This window comes from Heterodontus francisci, chromosome 6 (genome assembly GCF_036365525.1).
Source record: "Heterodontus francisci isolate sHetFra1 chromosome 6, sHetFra1.hap1, whole genome shotgun sequence".
NCBI lineage: Eukaryota > Metazoa > Chordata > Chondrichthyes > Heterodontiformes > Heterodontidae > Heterodontus > Heterodontus francisci.
In genome coordinates, this window is record NC_090376.1 from 110978551 (window position 1) to 110999458 (window position 20908).

The following is a 20908-nucleotide window of genomic DNA, read 5'->3' on the forward strand; positions in this document are numbered from 1 at the left end:
CGATGTAGGTTTAGAGATCAAGGAAGGGGTATTGTGATATACTTGAACAAATTAGCATTGAAAGAGAGGAGGTATTAACGGTTTTAGTGGGTTTAAAAATGGATAAATCCCCAGGCCCAGATGAGATGTATCCCAGGCTGCTATGTGAGGCAAGGGAGGAAATAGCAGGGGCTCTGACACAAATTTTCAAATTCTCTCTGGCCACAGGAGAGGTGCCAGAGGACTGGAGGATAGCAAATGTGGTACCATTATTCAAAAAGAGTAGCAGGGATAAACCAGGTAATTACAGGCTGGTGAGTCCAACATCAGTGGTAGGGAAACTATTGGAAAAAATTCTGAGGGACAGGATTAATCTCCACTTGGAGAGGCAGGGATTAATCAAGGATAATCAGAATGGCTTTGTCAAGGAGAAATCATGTCTAACAAACTTGATTGAATTTTTCGAGGAGATGACTAGATGTGTCGATGAGGGTAAAGCAGTTGATGTAGTCTACAGGGACTTCAGTAAGACTTTTGATAAGGTCCCGCTTGGGAGATTGGTTCAGAAGGTAAGAGCCCATGGGTTCCAGGGCAATTTGGCAAATTGGATCCAAAATTGGCTTAGTGGCAGGACGCAGAAGCTGATGGTTGAGGGTTGTTTTTTGCGATTGGAAGCCTGTGACCAGTGGTGTACCAGGGATCGGGGCTGGGACCCTTGCTGTTCGTAGTGTACATTAATGATTTAGACATGAATATAGGAGGTATGATCTGTAAGTTTGCAGATGACACAAAAATTGGTGGTGTTGTAAATAGTGAAGAGGAAAGCCTTAGATTACAGGACGATGTAGATGGGCTGGTAAGATGGGTGGAGCAGTGGCAAATCGAATTTAATCCTGAGAAGGGTGAGGTAATGCATTTTGGGAGGACTAACAAGGCAAGGGAATATACAATGGATGGTAGAAACCTAGGAAGTACAGAGAGTCAGAGGGACCTTTGTGTACTTGTCCATAGATCACTGAAGGTAGCATCACAAGTAGATCAGGTGATTAGGAAGGCATATGGGATACCTGCCTTTATTAGCCGAGGCATAGAATATAAGAGCAGGGAGGTTATGATGGAGCTGTATAAAACGCTAGTTGGGCCACAGCTGGAGTACTGTGTACAGTTCTAGTCGCCACACTATAGGAAAGATATGATTGTGATGGAGCGGGTGCAGAGGAAATTCACCAGGATGTTGCCTGGGCTGGAACATTTCAGCCATGAAGAGAGATTGAATAGATTAGGGTTGTTTTCCATCGAGCAGAGAAGGCTGAGGGGGGACCTGATTGAGGTATACAAAATTATGAGGGGCATAGATAGGGTAGATAGGAAGAAGCTTTTTCCCTTAGCAGAGGTGTCAATAACCAGGGGGCATAGATCTAAGCTAAGGAGCAGGTGGTTTAGAGGGGATTTGAGGAAAAACATCTTTCACTCAGAGGGTGGTTGGAATCTGGAACACACTGCCGGAAGGGATGGTAGAGGCAGGAGCCCTCACAACATTTAAGAAGTATTTGGATGAGCACTTGAAACACCATAGCATACAAGGCTATGGGCCAAGTGTTGAAAAATGGGATTAGAATAGATAGGTGCTTGATGGCTGGCACAGACACAATGGGCCGAAGGGCCTGTTTCTGTGCTGTATAATTCTATGACTTTATGACTCTAAGAACAGGTTCAGAATCGAATTGGTGTGACCGATAGTGTGTAGACTAAGGGGAACTCAGGTGAGATGGGGAATGAGGAACCAAAGAAACTGATGCTACTCAACAATGTACTTGCTACTTGTGAGGCTGGGATAAAGACTGTCAGAAAGGCAACTTGGAGCAGGAGGCTGTCCAAAGGGCAGTAGGAGAAGCAGGAAAAGGGGAGGCGTAATGTGGTAGTTGTAGGGAATTCAATAATTAGGGGGACAGATAGCATACTTTGTAAGCAGGATTGAGACTTGTTGCCTCCCTGCTGCTAGGATGAGGGACATCTTGAACCTCTTGAAGGGATATTGCAGAGGGAGGGTGAGGATCCAGTGATTTGGTCCATGTTGACCCCAATAACATAAGAAAGAGTAGGTAAGAGGTCCTATTTGTAGAGGACTGGGAATTAGGAGCTAAATTAAAGGACAGAACCTCAAGGGCTAAAATCTCTGGATTATTACCTGAGCCATGTGCAAAATGGCACAGGAATAAATGATTCTGGAGGTGAACACATGGCTGAAGGAGTGGTGTGGGAAACAGGGATTCCATTTCATGGGACATTGGCACCAGTACTGGGAGAGGAAGGAACTGTCCCTTTGGGACGGGTTCCATCTGAACCAGGTTAGGATCAGGGTCCTAGCAGAAAGGATAAATGGGGCAGCCACAAGGACTTTAAACTGGTAAGTTGGGGGAGTGGGGGGTGGGCTCAACTAGAAAAGGTAGTATAGATTGCAATTCAAAAACATACAAAAGGAAAGAGAGTAGAATGACAGTCAGAAATTGTGCTTTAGGAACTATAGGTAAAGGGAAAACTAAAAGATGTAATGTAATTAAACCAGCAGAGAGAAATAGTAAATGTATGGGTAAGACATTAGAGCAGAAAGACAGGTTAAGGTGTATGGCCCAAATTAGCATTCTTTAGACAAACGCATGGAATATAAGTAACAAATTGAATGAATTGCAGGTGTAAATTCAAGTTAGGGAGTATGACATGGTTGCCATTACAGAGACATGGCTGCAAGACAGTGAGGACTTGGAACTAAAAAAAGCAGGTTCTAAGATCTATAGGAAAGATAGGGAAAATGGTAGAGGGGGGAGGAGCAGCTTTAATGATTAAGGATCAAATAACCGATGGTAAGAGAGGGTACAATGATAATGGTGATGCTATCAATGACAATAAGGAAATGGCGGACATGCTGAGTAATTACTTTGCATCAGTATTTGCAGTACAGGAAGAGGTCAGTATACCAGACATCCCAAGGAAACTATTATTGAGTCAGGTACTGGGTCTCAACAAAATTAATGTAAACAAGATAACAGGAATGGGGAATTTAATGGCACTAAAGACTGACAAATTACCAGAACCAGATAGTTTCCATCCCAAGGTTTTAAAGACCTAGCCCAGATGCCCAAACTATAATCTTCCAAAGTCCCCTTAAATCGGGAACTGTTCCTTTAGATTGGAAAATTGTGCATGTCACTCTGCTATTTAAGAAAGGTGACAGAGAGGAATTAAGGAATTAAAGACCAGTTAGTCTAACAGTTGTTTTCGGGAAATTGAAGGGGTCTATAATTAAGGATAGGGTAACTGAACTCATTAAAAATTTTCAGCTGATCAGAGAGAACCAGCATGGATTTCTAAAGCGCAGGCATGCCTGATGAATCTGATTGAATATTTTGAAGAGGTGACTAAATGAGTGGATAGGGGAATGTCTATGGATGCTACTTACATGGACTTCCAGTAGGCATTTGATAAAGTCCCTCATATGACATTGTTAACTCCTAAAGTTGAGGCTCATGGAATTGAAGGAAAATTATCGACCTCATTCGGAAATTAACTGAGCGGAAGGAAACAGAGAGTAAGAATAATGGGCAGCTACTCTAAATTGGCAGGATGTGACTAGCGGTGTCCCGCTGGGATCTGTGTTGGGGCCTCAACTATTCACTGTATTCATTAATAACTTAGATCATGGTAGTGAAAACCGCATATCCAAGTTTGCTGATGACACAAAGAGAGGCAACATTGTAAGGAGTGTAGATGCAAGTGTAATATTACAAAGAGTTATTAATTGATTATACCAATGGGTAAAACTGTGGTAAATGGATTTCAGTGTAGGCAAATGGGAGGGCATCCACTTTGGACCTAAAAAGGAGAGAACAGGGTACTTTCTAAATGATGAAAAGCTAGAAACAACAGAGGTCCAAAGAGACTTGAAGGTCCAGGTACACAGATCATTAAATGTCATGAACAGGTACAGAAATTAATCAATAAGGCAAATGGAAAGTTAGCTTTTATATCTATAGGAACAGAATACAAGGAGTTACAGGTCATGCTTCAGTCATACAAATTCCTGGTCAGACCACACCTGGAGTACTGTGAGCAAGTCTGGGTACCAAACCTTAGGAAGGATATACTGACCTTGGATGCAGTGCAGCATAAATTTACTAGATTGATACCTGGACTCCAAGAATGAGGAGAGATTTAACAAACTAGGCATAATATATAGGGGTTGTATTCCTTGGAATTTAAAAGGTTAGGGGGTGATTTGATTAAAGTTGTCAAGATACCAAGAGGAACAGATAGGGTAAATAGGACAGATTAAGAGAAACTATTTCTGCTGGCTGTGGTATCTAGGATTAGGGGCTTAGTCAAAAATATAGAGCAACACCTTTCAGGAGTGAATTTAGGAAACATTTCTTCATACAATGGATGGTAGAAGTTTGGAACTCTCTTCCCTATACAGCAATTGATGCTAAATCAATGGTTACTTTTAAACTGAGATTGAAAGAGTTTTGTTATCCAAAGTTATCAAAGGATATGGGACAAAGGCAGGTACATGGAGTTAGGTGGCCGATTAACCATTATCTCATAGAATGCTGGAACAGGTTGGAGGGGTGAAATAACCTACTCCTGTTTCTATGTTCCGTTGTCTATTAGATGCTTGATCAGCCTCACTGTGGCCACTGGCAGGCACCACATCAAGTCATAGAATCATAGAGTTATACAGCACAGAAACAGGCCTTTTGGCCCATTGTGTCTGTGCCGGCCATCAAGCACCTATCTATTCTAATCCCATTTTCAAGCACTTGGCCCGTAGCCTTGTATGCTATGGCGTTTCAAGTGCTCATCTAAATACTTCTTAAATGTTGTGAGAGTTCCTGCCTCTACCACCCCTTCAGGTGGTGTGTTCCAGACTCCAACCACCCTCTGGGTGAAGAAAAATTTCCTCAAATCCCTGGCCCTTACGTTAAATTTATGCCTCCTGGTTAGTGATCCCTTTGCTAAGGGAAAAAGTTTCTTCCTATCTATCCTATCAATGCCCCTCATAATTTTGAATACCTCAATCAGGTCCCCCCTTAGCCTTCTCTGCTCTAACGAAAACAACCCTAGCCTATCCAGTCTCTCTTCATAGCTGAAATGCTCCAGCCCAGGCAACATCCTGGTGAATCTCTTCTGCACTCTCTCCAGTGCAATCACATCCTTCCTATAGTACGGTGACCAGAACTGTACACAGTACTCCAGCTGTGGCCTAACTAGAATTTTATACAGATCCATCATAACCTCCCTACTCGTATATTCTATGCCTCAGCTAATAAAGGCAAGTATCCCATATGCCTTCCTAACCACCTTATCTACCTGTGCTGTTGCCTTCAGTGATCTATGGACAAGTACACCAAGGTCCCTCTGACCCTCTGTACTTCCTAGGGTCCTAACATTCATTGTACATTCCCTTGCCTTATTAGTCCTCCCAAAATGCATCACCTCACACTTCTCAGGATTTAAATTCCATTTGTCACCGTTCCGCCCATCTTACCAGCCCATCTATATCTCCCTGTAATCTAAGGCTTTCCTCTTCACTATTTACGACACCACCAATTGTCGTGTCATCTGCAAACTTACTGAAAATACCTCCTATATTCACGTCTAAACCATTAATGTACACTACAAACAGCAAGGGACCCAGCACCGATCCCTGTGGTACACCACTGGTCATAGGCTTCCACTTGCCTTGACCATCACCACCTGCCACGAAGTCAATTTTGGATCCAATTTGCCAAATTGCCCTGGATCCCATGGGCTCTTACCTTCTTAACCAATCTCTCATGCGGGACCTTATCAAAAGCCTTACTGAAGTCCATTTCAGTGGGGGAGCATTTCGGGAGCAGTGACCATAATTCCATAAGTTTTAAGGTACTCGTGGATAAGGATAAGAGTAGTCCTCGGGTGAAGGTGCTAAATTGGGGGAAGGCTAATTATAACAATATTAGGCAGGAACTGAAGAATTTGGATTGGGGGTGGCTGTTTGAGGGTAAATCAACATCTGACATGTGGGAGTCTTTCAAACGTCAGCTGATTAGAATCCAGGACCAGCATGTTCCTGTGAGGAAGAAAAACAAGTCTGGCAAGTTTCGGGAAGCTTGGATAATGCGGGATATTGTGAGCCGAGTCAAAAAGAAAAAGGAAGCATTTGTAAGGGCTGGAAGGCTAGGAACAGATGAAGCACTTGAGGAATATAAAGACAGTAGGAAGGAACTTAAGCAAGGAGTTCGGAGAGCTAAAAGGGGTCATGAAAAGTCATTGGCAAACAGGATTAAGGAAAATCCCAAGGCTTTTTATACGTATATAAAGAGCAAGAGGGTAACCAGGGAAAGGGTTGGCCCGCTCAAGGACAGAGATGGGAATCTATGTGTGGAGCCAGAGGAAATGGGCGAGGTGCTAAATGAGTACTTTGCATCAGTATTCACCAAAGAGAAGGACTTGGTGGATGATGAGCCTAGGGAAGGGAGTGTAGATAGTCTCAGTCATCTCATTATCAAAAAGGAGGAGGTGCTGGGTGTCTTGCAAAGCATTAAGGTAGATAAATCCCCAGGGCCTGATGCAATCTACCCTAGAATACTGAGGGAGGCAAGGGAGGAAATTGCTGGGGCCTTGACAGAAATCTTTGCATCCTCATTGGCTACAGGTGAGGTCCCAGAGGACTGGAGAATAGATAATGTTGTTCCTTTGTTTAAGAAGGGTGGCAAGGATAATCCAGGAAATTATAGGCCGGTGAGCCTTACGTCAGTGGTAGGGAAACTATTAGAGAGGATTATTCGGGACAGGATTTACTCCCATTTGGAAACTTATTAGTGAGAGACAGCATGGTTTTGTGAAGGGGAGGTCGTGTCTTACTAATTTGATTGAGTTTTTTGAGGAAGTGACGAAGATGATTGATGAAGGAAGGGCAGTGGATGTTATCTATATGGACTTCAGTAAAGCCTTTGACAAGGTCCCGCATGGCAGACTGGTACAAATGGTGAAGTCACACGGGATCAGAGGTGAGCTGGCAAGATGGATACAGAACTGGCTCGGTCATAGAAGACAGAGGGTATCAGTGGATGGGTGTTTTTCTGAATGGATGGATGTGATTTGTGGTGTTCCGCAGGGATCAGTGCTGGGACCTTTGCTGTTTGTAGTATATATAAATGATTTGGAGGAAAATGTAGCTGGTCTGATTAGTAAGTTTGCGGACGACACAGAGGTTGGTGGAGTTGCGGATAATGATGAGGATTGTCAGAGGATACAGCAGGATAGAGATCGGTTGGAGACTTGGGCGGAGAAATGGCAGATGGAGTTTAATCCGGACAAATGTGAGGTAATGCATTTTGGAAGGGCTAATGCAGGTGGGAGGTATGCAGTAAATGGCAGAACCCTTAGGAGTATTGACAGGCAGAGATAGCTGGGCGTACAGGTCCACAGGTCACTGAAAGTGGCAACGCAGGTGGATAAGGTAGTCAAGAAGGCATACGGCATGCTTGCCTTCATCGGTTGGGGCATAGAGTGTAAAAATTGGCAAGTCTTGTTGCACCTGTCCAGAACCTTAGTTAGGCCACACTTAGAATATTGTGTGCAATTCTGGTCGCCACATTACAAGAAGGACTTGGAGGCTTTGGAGAGGGTACAGAAGAGGTTTACCAGGATGTTGCCTGGTCTGGAGGGCATTAGCTATGAGGAGAGGTTGGAAAAATTCGGATCGTTTTCACTGGAAAGACAGAGGTGGAGGGGCGACATGACAGAGGTTTACAAAGTTATGAGCGGCATGGATAGAGTGGATAGTCAGAAGCTTTTTCCCAGGGTGGAAGAGTCAGTTAATAGGGGACATAGGTTTAAGGTGCGAGGGGCAAAGTTTAGAGGGGATGTGCGAGGCAAGTTTTTTTACACAGAGGGTGGTGAGTGCCTGGAACTTGCTGCCGGGGAGGTAGTGGAAGCAGATACGATAGCGACGTTTAAGAGACATCTTGACAAATACATGAATAGGAAGGGAATAGAGGGATATGGGCCCCGGAAGTGCAGAACATGTTAGTTTAGGCAGGCATCAAGATTGGCGCAGGCTTGGAGGGCTGACTGGCCTGTTCCTGTGCTGTTCTGTTCTTTGTTCTTTGTAAACTACATCAACTGGCTTTCCCCTCATCTACACATCTAGTCAACTCCTTGAAAAATTCAATCAAGTTTGTTAGACACGATCTCCCCCTAACAAAGCCATGCTGACTATCCCTGATTAATCCCTGCCTCTCCAAGTGGAGATTAATCCTGTCCCTCAGAATTTTTCCCAATAGTTTCCCCATCACTGATGTTGGACTCACCAGCCTGTAATTACCTGGTTTATCCCTGCTACCCTTCTTGAACAATGGTACCACATTCGCAGTCCTCCAGTCCTCTGGTACCTCTCCTGTGGCCAGAAAGGATTTGAAAATTTTTGTCGGAGCCCTTGCTATCTCCTCCCTTGCCTCACATAACAGTCTGGGATACATCTCATCTGAGTCTGGGGATTTATCCACTTTTTAGCCTGTCAAAGCAGCTAATACCTTCTCCCTTTTAATGCTAATTTGTTCAAGCATATCACAATCCCCCTCCCTGATCTCTACACCTACATTGTCCTTCTCCATAGTGAACACAGATGAAAAGTAATTATTTAAAACCTCAGCCATGTCCTCCAGCTCCACACACAGATTGCAACTATGGTCCTGAATGGGCCCTACTCTTTCCCTGGTTATCCTCATGCCCTTCATATACTTATAAAACGCCTTGGGATTTTCCTTTATCTTGCCCGCCAGTGTTATTTCATGTCCCCTCTTCGCCCTCCTAATTACTTTTTTTAAGTACCTCCCGACACTTTCTATACTTTTCTCGGGCCTCTGCTGTTTTCAGCACTCTGAATCTGCCATAAGCCTCCTTTTTTTACCTTATCCAATCCTCTATATCCCTTGACATCCAGGATTCCCAGGACTTGTTGGTCTCTCCCTCCACATTTACGGGAACTGTTGGCCCTGAACTCTCACTTTCCTTTTTGAATGACTCCCAGTGGTCTGATGTAGATTTTCCTACAAGTAGCTGCTCCCAATTCACTTTGGCCAGATCCTGTTTTATCATATTGATATCGGCCTTCCCCCAGTTCAGTACTTTTATTTCCAGTCCCTCTTTGTCCTTTTCCATAACTACCTTAAATCTTACAGAGCTATGGTTACTATCCCCAAAATGCTCCCCCACTGACACTTTTACCACTTGTCCGGCTTCCTTCCTTCGGATTAGGTCCAGTACTGCCAGTACTCTTGTAGGACTTCTACGTGCTGGCTCAAAAAGTTCTCCTGTATGCATTTTAAGAATTTCTGCCCCTTTAAGCCTTTTGCATTAAAACTATCCCAGTTGATATTGGGGAAGTAGAAATCCCCTACTATTATTACCCTGTTATTTATACACCTCTCTGAGATTTGCCGACATATCTGCTCCTCTATCTCTTCCTGACTGTTTGGAGGTCTGTAGTACACACCCAGCCAAGTGATTGCCCCCTTTTTGTTTTTAAGTTCTACCCAAATGGTCTCATTTGAGGAATCTTCTGAGATATCATCCCTCCTTACTGCAGTAATTGACTCCTTGATCAACAGTACAATGCCACCTCCTCTTTTACACCCTCCCCTGTCATGCCTGAAGATTCTATACCCTGGAATATTGAGCTGCCAGTCCTGCTCTTCCCTTAACCATGTCTCTGTGATAACAATAATATCATCATCCCATGTGCTAATCAATGCCCTCTATTCATCTGCCTTACGTGTAAGACTCCTTGCGTTAAAATAGATGCAATCCAGCCTTGCATTTTTTGCTTGTGCCTTAACAGGTCTATATTTGCTTTGCTTTCCAAGGGGCAGCACTGTAAAATATTTGACACGGTGCTTCGTTTAAAGTTTAGAAACTCAAGTGAAGGGCTGAGACCCAATTTACAGGTTTCAACCAAGGTTTGAAAGAGAGAGAAGGAAGATGTGATGAATCAAATAGTTCTCAGGTCATCTCAAGTTTCAGTTTTCAAAGTTTCATTCTGATTTTTGTTGCTGCCTCCTGCATCTCTGCTATACTGCTCACCTATCACCTTTTTAGTTTAGTGATACAGCACTGAAACAGGCCCTTCGGCCCACCGAGTCTGTGCCGACCATCAACCACCCATTTATACTAATCCTACACTAATTCCATATTTCTACCACATCCGCACCTGTCCCTATATTTCCCTACCACCTACCTATACTCGGGGCAATTTTATAATGGCCAATTTACCTATCAACCTGCAAGTCTTTGGCATGTGGGAGGAAACCGGAGCACCCGAAGGAAACCCACGCAGACACAGGGAGAACTTGCAAACTCCACACAGGCAGTATTGGACCCGGGTCGCTGGAGCTGTGAGGCTGCGGTGCTAACCACTGCGCCACTGTGCCGCCCATAAAGAATCAGGAAACAGGTCGCGTGATAATATTTGTGTTATTCTCCATATTGAATGCCTCTGGCCTTGTTTTCCTCTATTGGCTCCCTATCCTCCATCACATTGGCCGGCATTTTGTGAGGCCCCCTGAGGTGTGAACGGAGGTGGGTGGGCATGGCAGGGGGGTGGGGTGGGGGCAGTGGGGGTTGGGGTGTGGCAGAAGGCCGGTCACTTCCCTGTCACTCAGTGATCTTCCCTGGGGCAGGATAGGCCAACGATGGCCTTCCCGCCCAGAGGCCAATTGAGGCCTTTAAGTGGCCAATTAACAGCCAATTAAGGGCCTCTTCCTGCCGCCGCTGGGATCTTACCAGCGTTGGGGGCCTCTGCCGCACGGGGAGGACGCCTTGTAAAACTATACAGCTCCTCTACCCAGATTAATTTCTATCTTGCACCTGTTGTAATCTCTCTCGGGACTCAGCATGCTGCTCGGTTAGGGTTGTTTAACAATGCAGTGGTTGAGAGAAATTAATCGCCCTGATCTGTGCTTGTAAAGGGATTCTAGTAGCTTCTTTGGTACTTTAAGGCAGCTTATTCCTGGACATACATCTGAGGAAGCTAAAAGTTGTGAAGTCACTTTTGCACTTCTGCTGACTGCCTTCAGTTTAAAGGGTGAATGTATAATATAATGCACAGTAAGCATCAACGGAAACCATTTAGAATTTGAGTTCAAGAGGTTCCTTAGGAACCGATAGCTTCCCTAACTCCTGGGCTAAATTTCCTGATTTTATACTTACTGATTTTCCACATGAATTGTGGCAACTTTAGGGCATGAAGATGTGCTTCCAAGACCGGGAAGAAGTTACAAATGCCGCATGTTGGGTCCCTGTCTGCAGTTTGCTGGGAGCAACGTCTGCTTCAGCTGCACATAAGAGTGCGGCTGCTGTTTAACAGTGGTTATCAGAGAAAGGTATTATTTACGTAGAAACATAGGAAAATTTACGGCACAGAAGGAGGCTATTATTATTTAAAGGCCCTTTGGAACATAAGGTAAAAACAAAACCAGTGCTTTTGAAGCAATGTTTTATATAATAAAAATAAATAGTTCAAAGTTTGTAATATTCCAATACTTCACTGTTCCTATACTAAGCCAATCTGGTAGGTTCATAGATCTCAAAAAATAAAAAAAATCTTCAAGGCCCTCTGATGTACACCCAATGATGTATATGAATTTGTAAAACCTACTTCTGTATGCTTAGTTTTTCTTAAAGACTCGCTGCCTAAATCTAAATTGATTTAGTGTTATTAGAGCAAACATGACTGTATTGGTAGGAGTGACCACCGTGCAGTCCTTGTGGAGGCGAAGTCCCGCCTTCACATTGAGGATACTGTCCATCGTGTTGTGTGGCACTATCACCGTGCTAAATAGGATAGATTTTGAAAGATCTAGCAATGCAAAACTGGGCATCCATGTGGCGCTGTGGGCCATCAGCAGGAGCAGAATTGTACTCAACCACAATATGGCCTGGCATATCCCCCACTCTACCATTACCATCAAGCCAGGAGACCAACCCTGGTTCAATGAAGAGTGCAGGAGGGCATGCCAGGAGCAGCACCAGGCATACCTCAAAATGAGGTGTCAACCTGATGAAGCTACAACACAGGGCTACCTGCATGTCAAACTGCGTAAGCAGCATGCGATAGACAGAAATAAAAACAAGAAATGCTGTAACCACTCAGCATTTCAGACCCTTCTTCCGAAGAAGGGTCACTGACCTGAAACGTTAACTCTGCTTCTCTTTCCACAGATGTTGCCAGACCTGCTGAGTGGTTCCAGCATTTCTTGTTTTTATTTCAGATTTCCAGCATCCGCAGTATTTTGCTTTTATTTTATGCGATAGACAGAGCTAAGCGATTCCATAACCAACGGATCAGATCTAAGCTCTGCAGTCCTGCCACATCCAGCCGTGAATGGTGGTGGACAATTAAACAACTAACTGGAGGAGGTGGCTTCACAAATATCCCCATCCTCAATGATGGGGGAGCCCAGCACATCAGTGCGAAAGATAAGGCTGAAACATTTGCAACAATCTTCAGCCAGAAGTGCCGAGTTGATGATCCATCTCGGCCTCCTGATGAAGACCCCAGCATCACAGATGCCAGACTTCAGCCAATTCGATTCACTTCACGTGATATCAAGAAATGACTGAAGGCACTGGATACTGCAAAAGCTATCACAACCTTGGTTCAAGCATGGCCAAAAGAGCTGAACTCAAGAGGTGAGGTGAGAGTGACTGCCCTTGACATCAAGGCAGCATTTGACTGAGTTTGGCATCAAGGAGCCCTAGCAAAACTGAGGTCAATGGGAATCAGGGGGAAAACCCTCCACTGGCTGGAGTCAAACCTAGCACAAAGGAAGATGGTTGTGGTTGTTGGAGGTCAATCATCTCAGTTCCAGGAGTTCCTCAGGGTAGTGTCCTAGGCCCAACCATCTTCAGCTGCTTCAGCAATGACCTTCCTTCAATCATAAGGTCAGAAGTGGGGATGTTCGCTGATGATTGCACAATGTTCAGCATCATTCGCGACTCCTCAGATACTGAAGCAGTCCATGTAGAAATGCAGAATGACCTGGACAATATCCAGACTTGGGCTGATAAGTGGCAAGCAACATTCGTGCCACTCAAGTGCCAGGCAATGACCATCTCCAACAAGAGAGAATCTAACCATCTCCCCTTGACATTCAACAGCATTACCATCGCTGAATCCCCCACTATCAACATCCTAGGAGCTACCATTGACCAGAAACTGAACTGGAGTAGCCATATAAATACTGTGGCTACAAGAGCAGGTCAGAGGCCAGGAATCCTGCTGCAGGTAACTCATCTCATAACTCCGCAAAGCCTGTCCATCATCTGCAAGGCACAAGTCAGGAGTGTGATGGAATACTCTCCACTTGCCTGGATGGGTGCAGCTCCAACAACACTCAAGAAGCTCGACACCATCCAGGACAAAGCTGCCCGCTTGATTGGCACCCCATCTACAAACATTCACTCCCTCCACCACCGACGCACAATGGCAGCAGTGTGTACCATCTACAAGATGCACTGCAGCAATGCACCAAGGCTCCTTAGACAGCACCTTCCAAACCCATGACCTCTACCAATTAGAAGGACAAGGGCAGCAAATACATGGGAACACCACCAACTGCAAGTTCCCCTCCAAGTCACACACCATCCAGACTTGGAACTATATCACCGTTCCTTCACTGTCGCTGGGTCAAAATCCTGGAACTCCCTTCCTAACAGCACTGTGGGTATACCTACCCCAAATGGTCTTCAGCAGTTCAAGAAGGCAGTTCACCACCATCTTCTCAAGGGCAATTAGGGATGGGCAATAAATGCTGGCCTGGCCAGCGTCGCCCACATCCCATGAATGAATTAAAACAATGTATTATATTTTAAGAAAAAAGTGCACATCTTGGCTCCATACTGAGTGCAATTTGATGTTGTTGGCTTCATTGTCAATGATATATATATTATATATTATAATTTATATAATGTATATATTATAATTTAAATAGTGCTAATCGGAATATAATCTCTCGAGAGCCCACGTGAATGGAATTGTTTGGAATTATTGATGTTTCTCTGATTGTTAGATGTCGCGACATCTGAATGTCTTGAAGATATTTTGTTGAAGGCAGAGGAAGACTGGAAGGAGACATGGAGACCATCTGCAACTTTTTGCCCTGATCCCGAAATACCAGAGGAAATGTACGAAGAAATCATTCATGATGCTTCAGTGCCAGTGAAAAAACTGTAAGATTTCCCATTATAAACGAGCATGCTACAGACATCCTTTCATTTGTGAGTACATCAAAAGATTTTAAAGATTGAGAGCAAGGTTTTATTCTATTATCAGCCTCTATCGGCTGTCATTTAAAAGTCAAGGCTATAGAATATGCAACAGAAGGCATCCAAAAAATGTAAATGTTTATTTTCTAGTTTCCTGTGTGGTCAGAAGGAGCAACAGATCTGCCCTGCCCTCGGCTTCCCTTCCTCTCTCCTGATCATGAGGCTCTCCCTAAATCCCTCCCCATCATTTTCTCAAGTGTCAGGGGCTGTTGCTTCAGATCCTGCTGTCTGACATTATATTCACATGCGCCAGGTTCAGGCAAGAGACTGACATGGGCTTATGATGCCTGGGAGTTAAAATCTGCCAAGTCTCATGCTGTGGAGGTCCATATGTTTTGCCATCTGCCTTGGCTACCAACCACAGAACTCCCGCCCGACTTAAAAGCAGCCATTTGGTGTTCCCTTTATGGAGAGTTTATGATTTTCAGAGAGCATTGAAGAGCCAAATATCATTGCAGTTGGTTGAATGAAACAGATACCAGTTTCATCAATGTATCTACATTTTTTGATGTGGGTCAATCCTCTTGGAAAGGGGAAACTTGCACCAAATGAAAGGCAGCAGTCAGAGTCTCACGTAGATTCAGTGGGTTTCAAGCACTGATTAATGTTTTTGTTGTAGGATATCTTTATGTACATCCATGGATGGGTACTTTTCATAGGTACAAGGAGAAGAAATAATATATTGCATCGCGTTATTGTAAAAGGGTTTTGACTGAGAACAATAACAGTGCCATATTCATCCTCATATGCACATTCATTGATGGCATAGATCAATTTTGGATGCTATCTTTTACCTTTTAATAACAAGGATAGATTGACAGAGACCAGATCTAATACCTACCTGAGTATAACTATTTCCAAGTGTTTCATATCTCCAAGAATCCATTCAAAGGATAGTGGAGACAAACAGTGCCAGAAAACTCAAAGGAATTGGAAAGATATTTGGCAATGAGATGAGACCATGCATTTGTATTGAACCCCTTATATTTACAAATGTCCCATGGCACTATAAGGGGTAAAAGATCAGGTAGTATATGATAATTTTTCAAATGTTGAGGGCAATCTTGTGAATCACAATGGTCACTATGTCCAGACAGTTCATAAAGTGTTATGTCCTGGTCCTTCAAGACAAAACAGTGCTTGGATAAGGATGCAGCCTTATATTTGTGCAAGGATATTTTATGATAGGGTAAGAGTGAAGAACTTTTACAGAGACAGAATGGTAGTATTGCTCATGTGCATCTTGTTATTTATGAGGTTCAAACAGATCACTTGAAGTGAAATGGAGCATGAGGATGAGTAGAACAGGGTATTGGAGATCATAATCGTCTGCTACTTAGGTACAGCTACAGTGATAGTGAAATTGCTCTGGCAGTCATCAGCATACCTGGTGCATACATATGTAATGTCTGGGCCTAACCCATGTTTGCAAAGACATCACTAGAGCTAAACACAGAAGATTTTGAGCTCAAAACAGAAAGGGACACTTGACCAAACAAAATGCTCAAAATTTGTCATTAAATTGAAAATGCCAATCATTCAAGGCTGTTGTAGGACATGGGGAAAAGATAACCCGAATGTAGTAGAGGTATTACGCAAGGTTATATTATTGGTGATGATTAGGGAGAGTTTTATTCTCTAGCACAATATCTGACCTAGGAAAACTTACACTGATAATGAGAAAAAAAAAGTAAAAAAGGAAGAACTTGCATTTATATAGCACCTTTCACATCTTCAAGATGTCCCAAAGTACTTCACAACTAATGACTTACTTTTGAACTGTTGTAATGTAGGCAAACACAGCAGACAATTTTCACACAGCAAGATCCAACAAACAGCTGAGATAAACGACCGGTGAATCTGTTTTTGTGGTGGTGGTTGAAGGATGAATGTTGTCTTGAGCTTCGCTTTGAATAATGGGATCTTGTTTATCCACTTGAACAAACAGATGAAGCTTTAGTTTAATGCCCCACCTGAGAGACTTAACCTCTGACAGTTCAGCACCCTCTCTCAGTACTGCACCGAGGTGTCAACTTAGATGAAATGCACTAAAATCCTGCAGCTTGACCCACAAACCTCTCGGCTTAGAGGCAGGAGTGCTACTAACTGGGTGAAATACAAAAAGCATTCTGTTCTCTGGCACCTACATTCCCTTCACTGATGAGCACAAAAGTCACACAGAGGTCTACTCATTACAGAGTTAGCATTTCAGGTCAATTGCTTTTTGTCAGAACTGGAAAAAGTTAGAGATGTAACAGATTTTAAGCAAGTACAGAGGCAGGGAAAGGGAGGACGGGAAAGAACAAAAGGAAGGTCAGTAATAGTGTGGAAAGGAAGAGAGAATAAATGACAAAAGGGATGATGGTGCATGTAGAAAGGAGATGGTAATGAGACTAGAAGCAAAAGATGGGTCTAAAAGAGGTGTAAAAAGGAAATAAATGAGAAGACTGTCACTGACCACATCTCCTATGGCAATTTCTCTCCACGGCCTCTTACCTCATAGTTCTCCAACCCTGCACAGCTCACTTCTATCTCATTCGCAAGATCCAAAAGCAGGACTGTCCTGGTTGACCCATCGTTTCTGCTTGTTCTTGCCCCACAGAACTGATGCCTTCCTATCTTGACTTATTTTTTTCTCCCCTTGTCTACTCTTTTGATGCCCTCCGCCACTTTACCAGTTTCCTGTTTCCTGGCCCTAACAGTCTCCTTTTCAACATAAACATCCAGTCTCCCTACACCTCTGTGCCCCATCAGGATGGCCTGAGGAGTCTCCACTTCTTCCTTGAGCAGAGGCCCAACCAGTCTCCATCCACCACCACCATCCACCTAGCTGAACTGTTTCTCACATTGAATAACGTCTCCTTTGACTCAACCCACATCCTGCAAATAAAAGATGTTGTTATGGAAAACTGTATAGGCCCTAGCTATTGTTGTCTTTTCATGGGTTAAGTGGAACATTCATTGTTCCAGTTCTACTCAGGTCCCCTCCTTCATCTGCTTTTCTGATACATTGATGACTGTATCAGTGACGTTGCCTGCTGTCGCCCTGAAGCAGAAAATTTTAGCAACTTTGCTTGCAATTTCCACCCTTCCCGCACCTTCACATGGTCCATTTCTGAAACTTCCTTTCCCTTTTTCACCTTATATGTCTACATTTCTGAGGATATCTACTGTAATCCTACTGACTCCCACAGCTACCTTGACTAGACTACCCCCGCCCCCCTTCCCTCAACCCCGTCACTGCACTTCCTGTAAGGACTCTATACTATTCTTCCAGTTTCTCCATCTCCGTCGCATCTGTTCTGACTATGCCACCTTCCAGACCAGTGCTTCTGACACTTCTTCATTTTTCCTTCCCAATGGTTGCAGGGCCCTTAATGGTGTCCATTCCATTTCCAGTACTTCCAATCTCATCCCCTCCCCTCCCTCCAGAACCACAGTCGGGTTCCCCTTGTCCTCACCTTCATTGCCCTCACATTTAACAGATCATCCTTCACCATTTTTGCCACCTCCAATGTGATGCCACCACCAAACACATCTTCCCTAGCCCTCTACCTTCAGCCTTCTGAAGGGACCATTCTCTCCTGCCTTACACCCTATCACAGACCATTTATTTTGTTATTTACCCCACTTTCCCTGCCTCAGTACTTGCTTTAAGCCTGTTACATCACTAACCTTTTCCAGTTTTGATGAAAGGTTATTGACCTGAAACAATTAACTCTGTTTCTCTCTGTACAAATGCTGCCTGGACTGCTGAGTATTTCCAACATTCTCTTTCAACAATTTCAGATTTCCAGCATCTGCAATGTGAGTGACCCTTGTCACCTTGATCATTTTGTTTTTTTTCCATTTGAATTAATGCCCCAGAAACATATTAGAAAGAATTTGAATTTTGTTTTCATAAAAAATCAGAGGGGATTTGCAAGGCATATATAAAATGTAACTGATTTTACATGCTGCTGGCATTTCAATTATTTCTACCTTTATCCTTGGAGATAGAGAAACCCTCCTCCCTCTGATTAAAGGAGAGGTGTCATAACAGGCAAATTTGTCAGCAGTAGCAACAATACAAATCTCCTAGTGTTATTCTTGAAAACTCATTTACCTTTAATTTGTGTAAATTTTAACAGCAGATTAGCTTCACCAGGATAACCATTCTCTACATGGGTGAAGTGAATATACTGTATACCCATCTATAATCTGAGCCTGTTTTCTAGGCAGCACGTGATACTCTGTTGCTCACTATCAAGACTACTGCTGTAACTGACTTGCAGACAGCAGGCAGGTAGGTCTGTGGGTGGGGGACTTTTTTGTTGAATATATAAAGTGCTTATCATTTAAAAACAATAAAATCAGAGGAGGAATTCAACCTCAGCGTACTAGGAGATAGATTTATGGCAAGGGAACACTGTGGGTCAGGTGCCTCACTGCATTGCTATATGAGCTTGTGCATCCAACTCTTTGATTTAAATGACCCCTTTTCTGGGATTTGGGATGGATTCATAGTGGAGCTGAGCAATGAGCAGAATGATCCATGCCATAGTGGTGCCACCAGAATTTCTACATTATCATCAGAAAATATGTATTTTAATTTTAATATTTGCTGCCAGACTATTCCTGATACTCTTTACTCATCATCACTGCATAAATCTTCGCAGAACCCTCACTAGCTCTTGACTTGTTACAGTGGCACAGCAAAATAGGAAAAATGGATAGTAATGGGAAACCACTTGTCTCTATTTCCTTTGATGTGCAAACTGGTACAAAGGAAGGTAACAAAAAAAGTCTATCACAATTAATCAACATTGTCCCACTTCATATTATTTCTTGTGGTGACAGACCAGAGGTAAAAGAAACTTGAATTTTTAAAGAAAACTTTAAAAAACAAGATTCTTCTCCTCTGGTTCCGATTCCAGACTTTTGCTTGCATGCAGCATCTTTGTATTTGACACAGGAATCCAATAGTTCCACATTCCCACCACTCTCTTTGTAAATTAATTCCTTCTAAATTCCTTATTTGATCAGTTCATGGCCATCTTATATTGATACTCCCTTGTTTTGGACTCACTCATAAGTAAAAAACAGTTTCTCCACATAAGCCCTATCAAATTTAAATATTAGAAACAGAAGACCTTTTTAGATGAAATCACAATGGAGGTTTCAATTATTTATTTATTTATTTATTTAGAGATACAGCACTGAGAAACTTCACCTTGCATTTATATAGTGCCCATCACTTGCAGAAAAATGTCTGAGTGCTGTACAATAAGGAGGAAGAGGACAGAGTGGACATAGGGGATGGGGACTTAAAGACATAATCAACAAGAGGTTTTGAAAGCAAGGATTGAGGTAACAAGGCAGAAAAAATGGATACTGTTCCAGAAGACTGAGGGCCACTTGTGATGAAGTGGAATGATCGAGGAGAAACAATAAAAACAAAAAGTGCTGGAAATACTCAGCAGGTCTGGCAGCATCTGTGGAGAGAGAAGCAAAGTTAACATTTCAGGTCAGTGACCTTTCATCAGAACTCAGTGAGGAGAAACCTTGGATTAGAGGGGCATATGGTGCACGCAGCAATGGGAGGGGGAGATCATTCAGAGATGTGGCCAGGGGAGGGGTTTGAAATAAAGGAGTTAGAATTTACAAATCAATATACTGCAACACAGGAAGCGAATAGAACATGGAGGATATCGGGCGATGTTCATACGGAATTTCATTTGTTCAAAAGGAAAAGATCAAAGATTTCAAATGCAGATTTTCTTCTCTGTTCCAGAGAAGATTCCTGCTTTACGTTAGCTCTTTCTATATTAGAAATAGAAATCTATATTTAATGTGTCATAAATATTCAGTTCATATTTTTTTTTCATAGCAAAGAAGAATAATGCTGTTGTAAATTATAATTTATGATTATGCTGAAATAATTCATGAATTCTGACTCAGAAATTCAGTGATTGTGAGTTATTGATAGTAAGGTTGAACAACAAAGAACAGAGAACAAAGAACAGTACAGCACAGGAAGAGGCCATTCGGCCCTCCAAGCCTGCGCCGATCATGATGCCTGTCTAAACCAAAACCTTCTGCACTTCCGGGGTCCATATCCCTCTATTCCCATCCTATTCATGCAATTGTCAAGTAATTGTTGAATCGAAAATTACATGGTATGGTAGTATTGTGAGAAGACTGGCTCAAGATAGACTATTAGCAAAAATTGATTATCTCATTATATAACTACCACCCACATCATCCTCTGGCATTTGTGCACCTCAATCTGTTGGGGAGAGCCTCCTGGTACATTACACTGAATAGTTCTGTGGATTTTCTAATTGATGCTATTCATAGCAGTAAGTAGTGTTTGGATATCATATATTTCCTCTATTTTCTGTTGTGAAAAACATGCTGAATATAAAAATTTGCTTTTGCACTTTTACATCTTCTTGACAGTAATCACTTTCTGTTGGTGCTCAAAGTATAAACATCCAATCGGTGGCCTTCCATTAGTACACTGCTCTCAAAAGCAAATGACGACACCTTTTCCATGAAATAGAGGGCTGAATTTTACTGGCCC

General features: G+C 43.0%; 1 protein-coding gene across 4 annotated transcripts in view; it reads left to right on the top strand.

The window, feature by feature from the left end:
• myo16 (myosin XVI) overlaps nucleotides 1-20908 on the top strand; it is an 878535-nt gene that overhangs the window by 322878 nt on the left and 534749 nt on the right. For 3 of the 4 annotated variants that reach the window (XM_068034136.1, XM_068034135.1, XM_068034137.1), the window contains one exon: nucleotides 14088-14247. In XM_068034136.1, coding sequence (XP_067890237.1) covers nucleotides 14088-14247 — 160 coding nt within the window. Of the gene's footprint in view, nucleotides 1-14087; nucleotides 14296-20908 lie in introns of those variants that run through there. The other variant, XM_068034138.1, reaches the window with a different exon arrangement.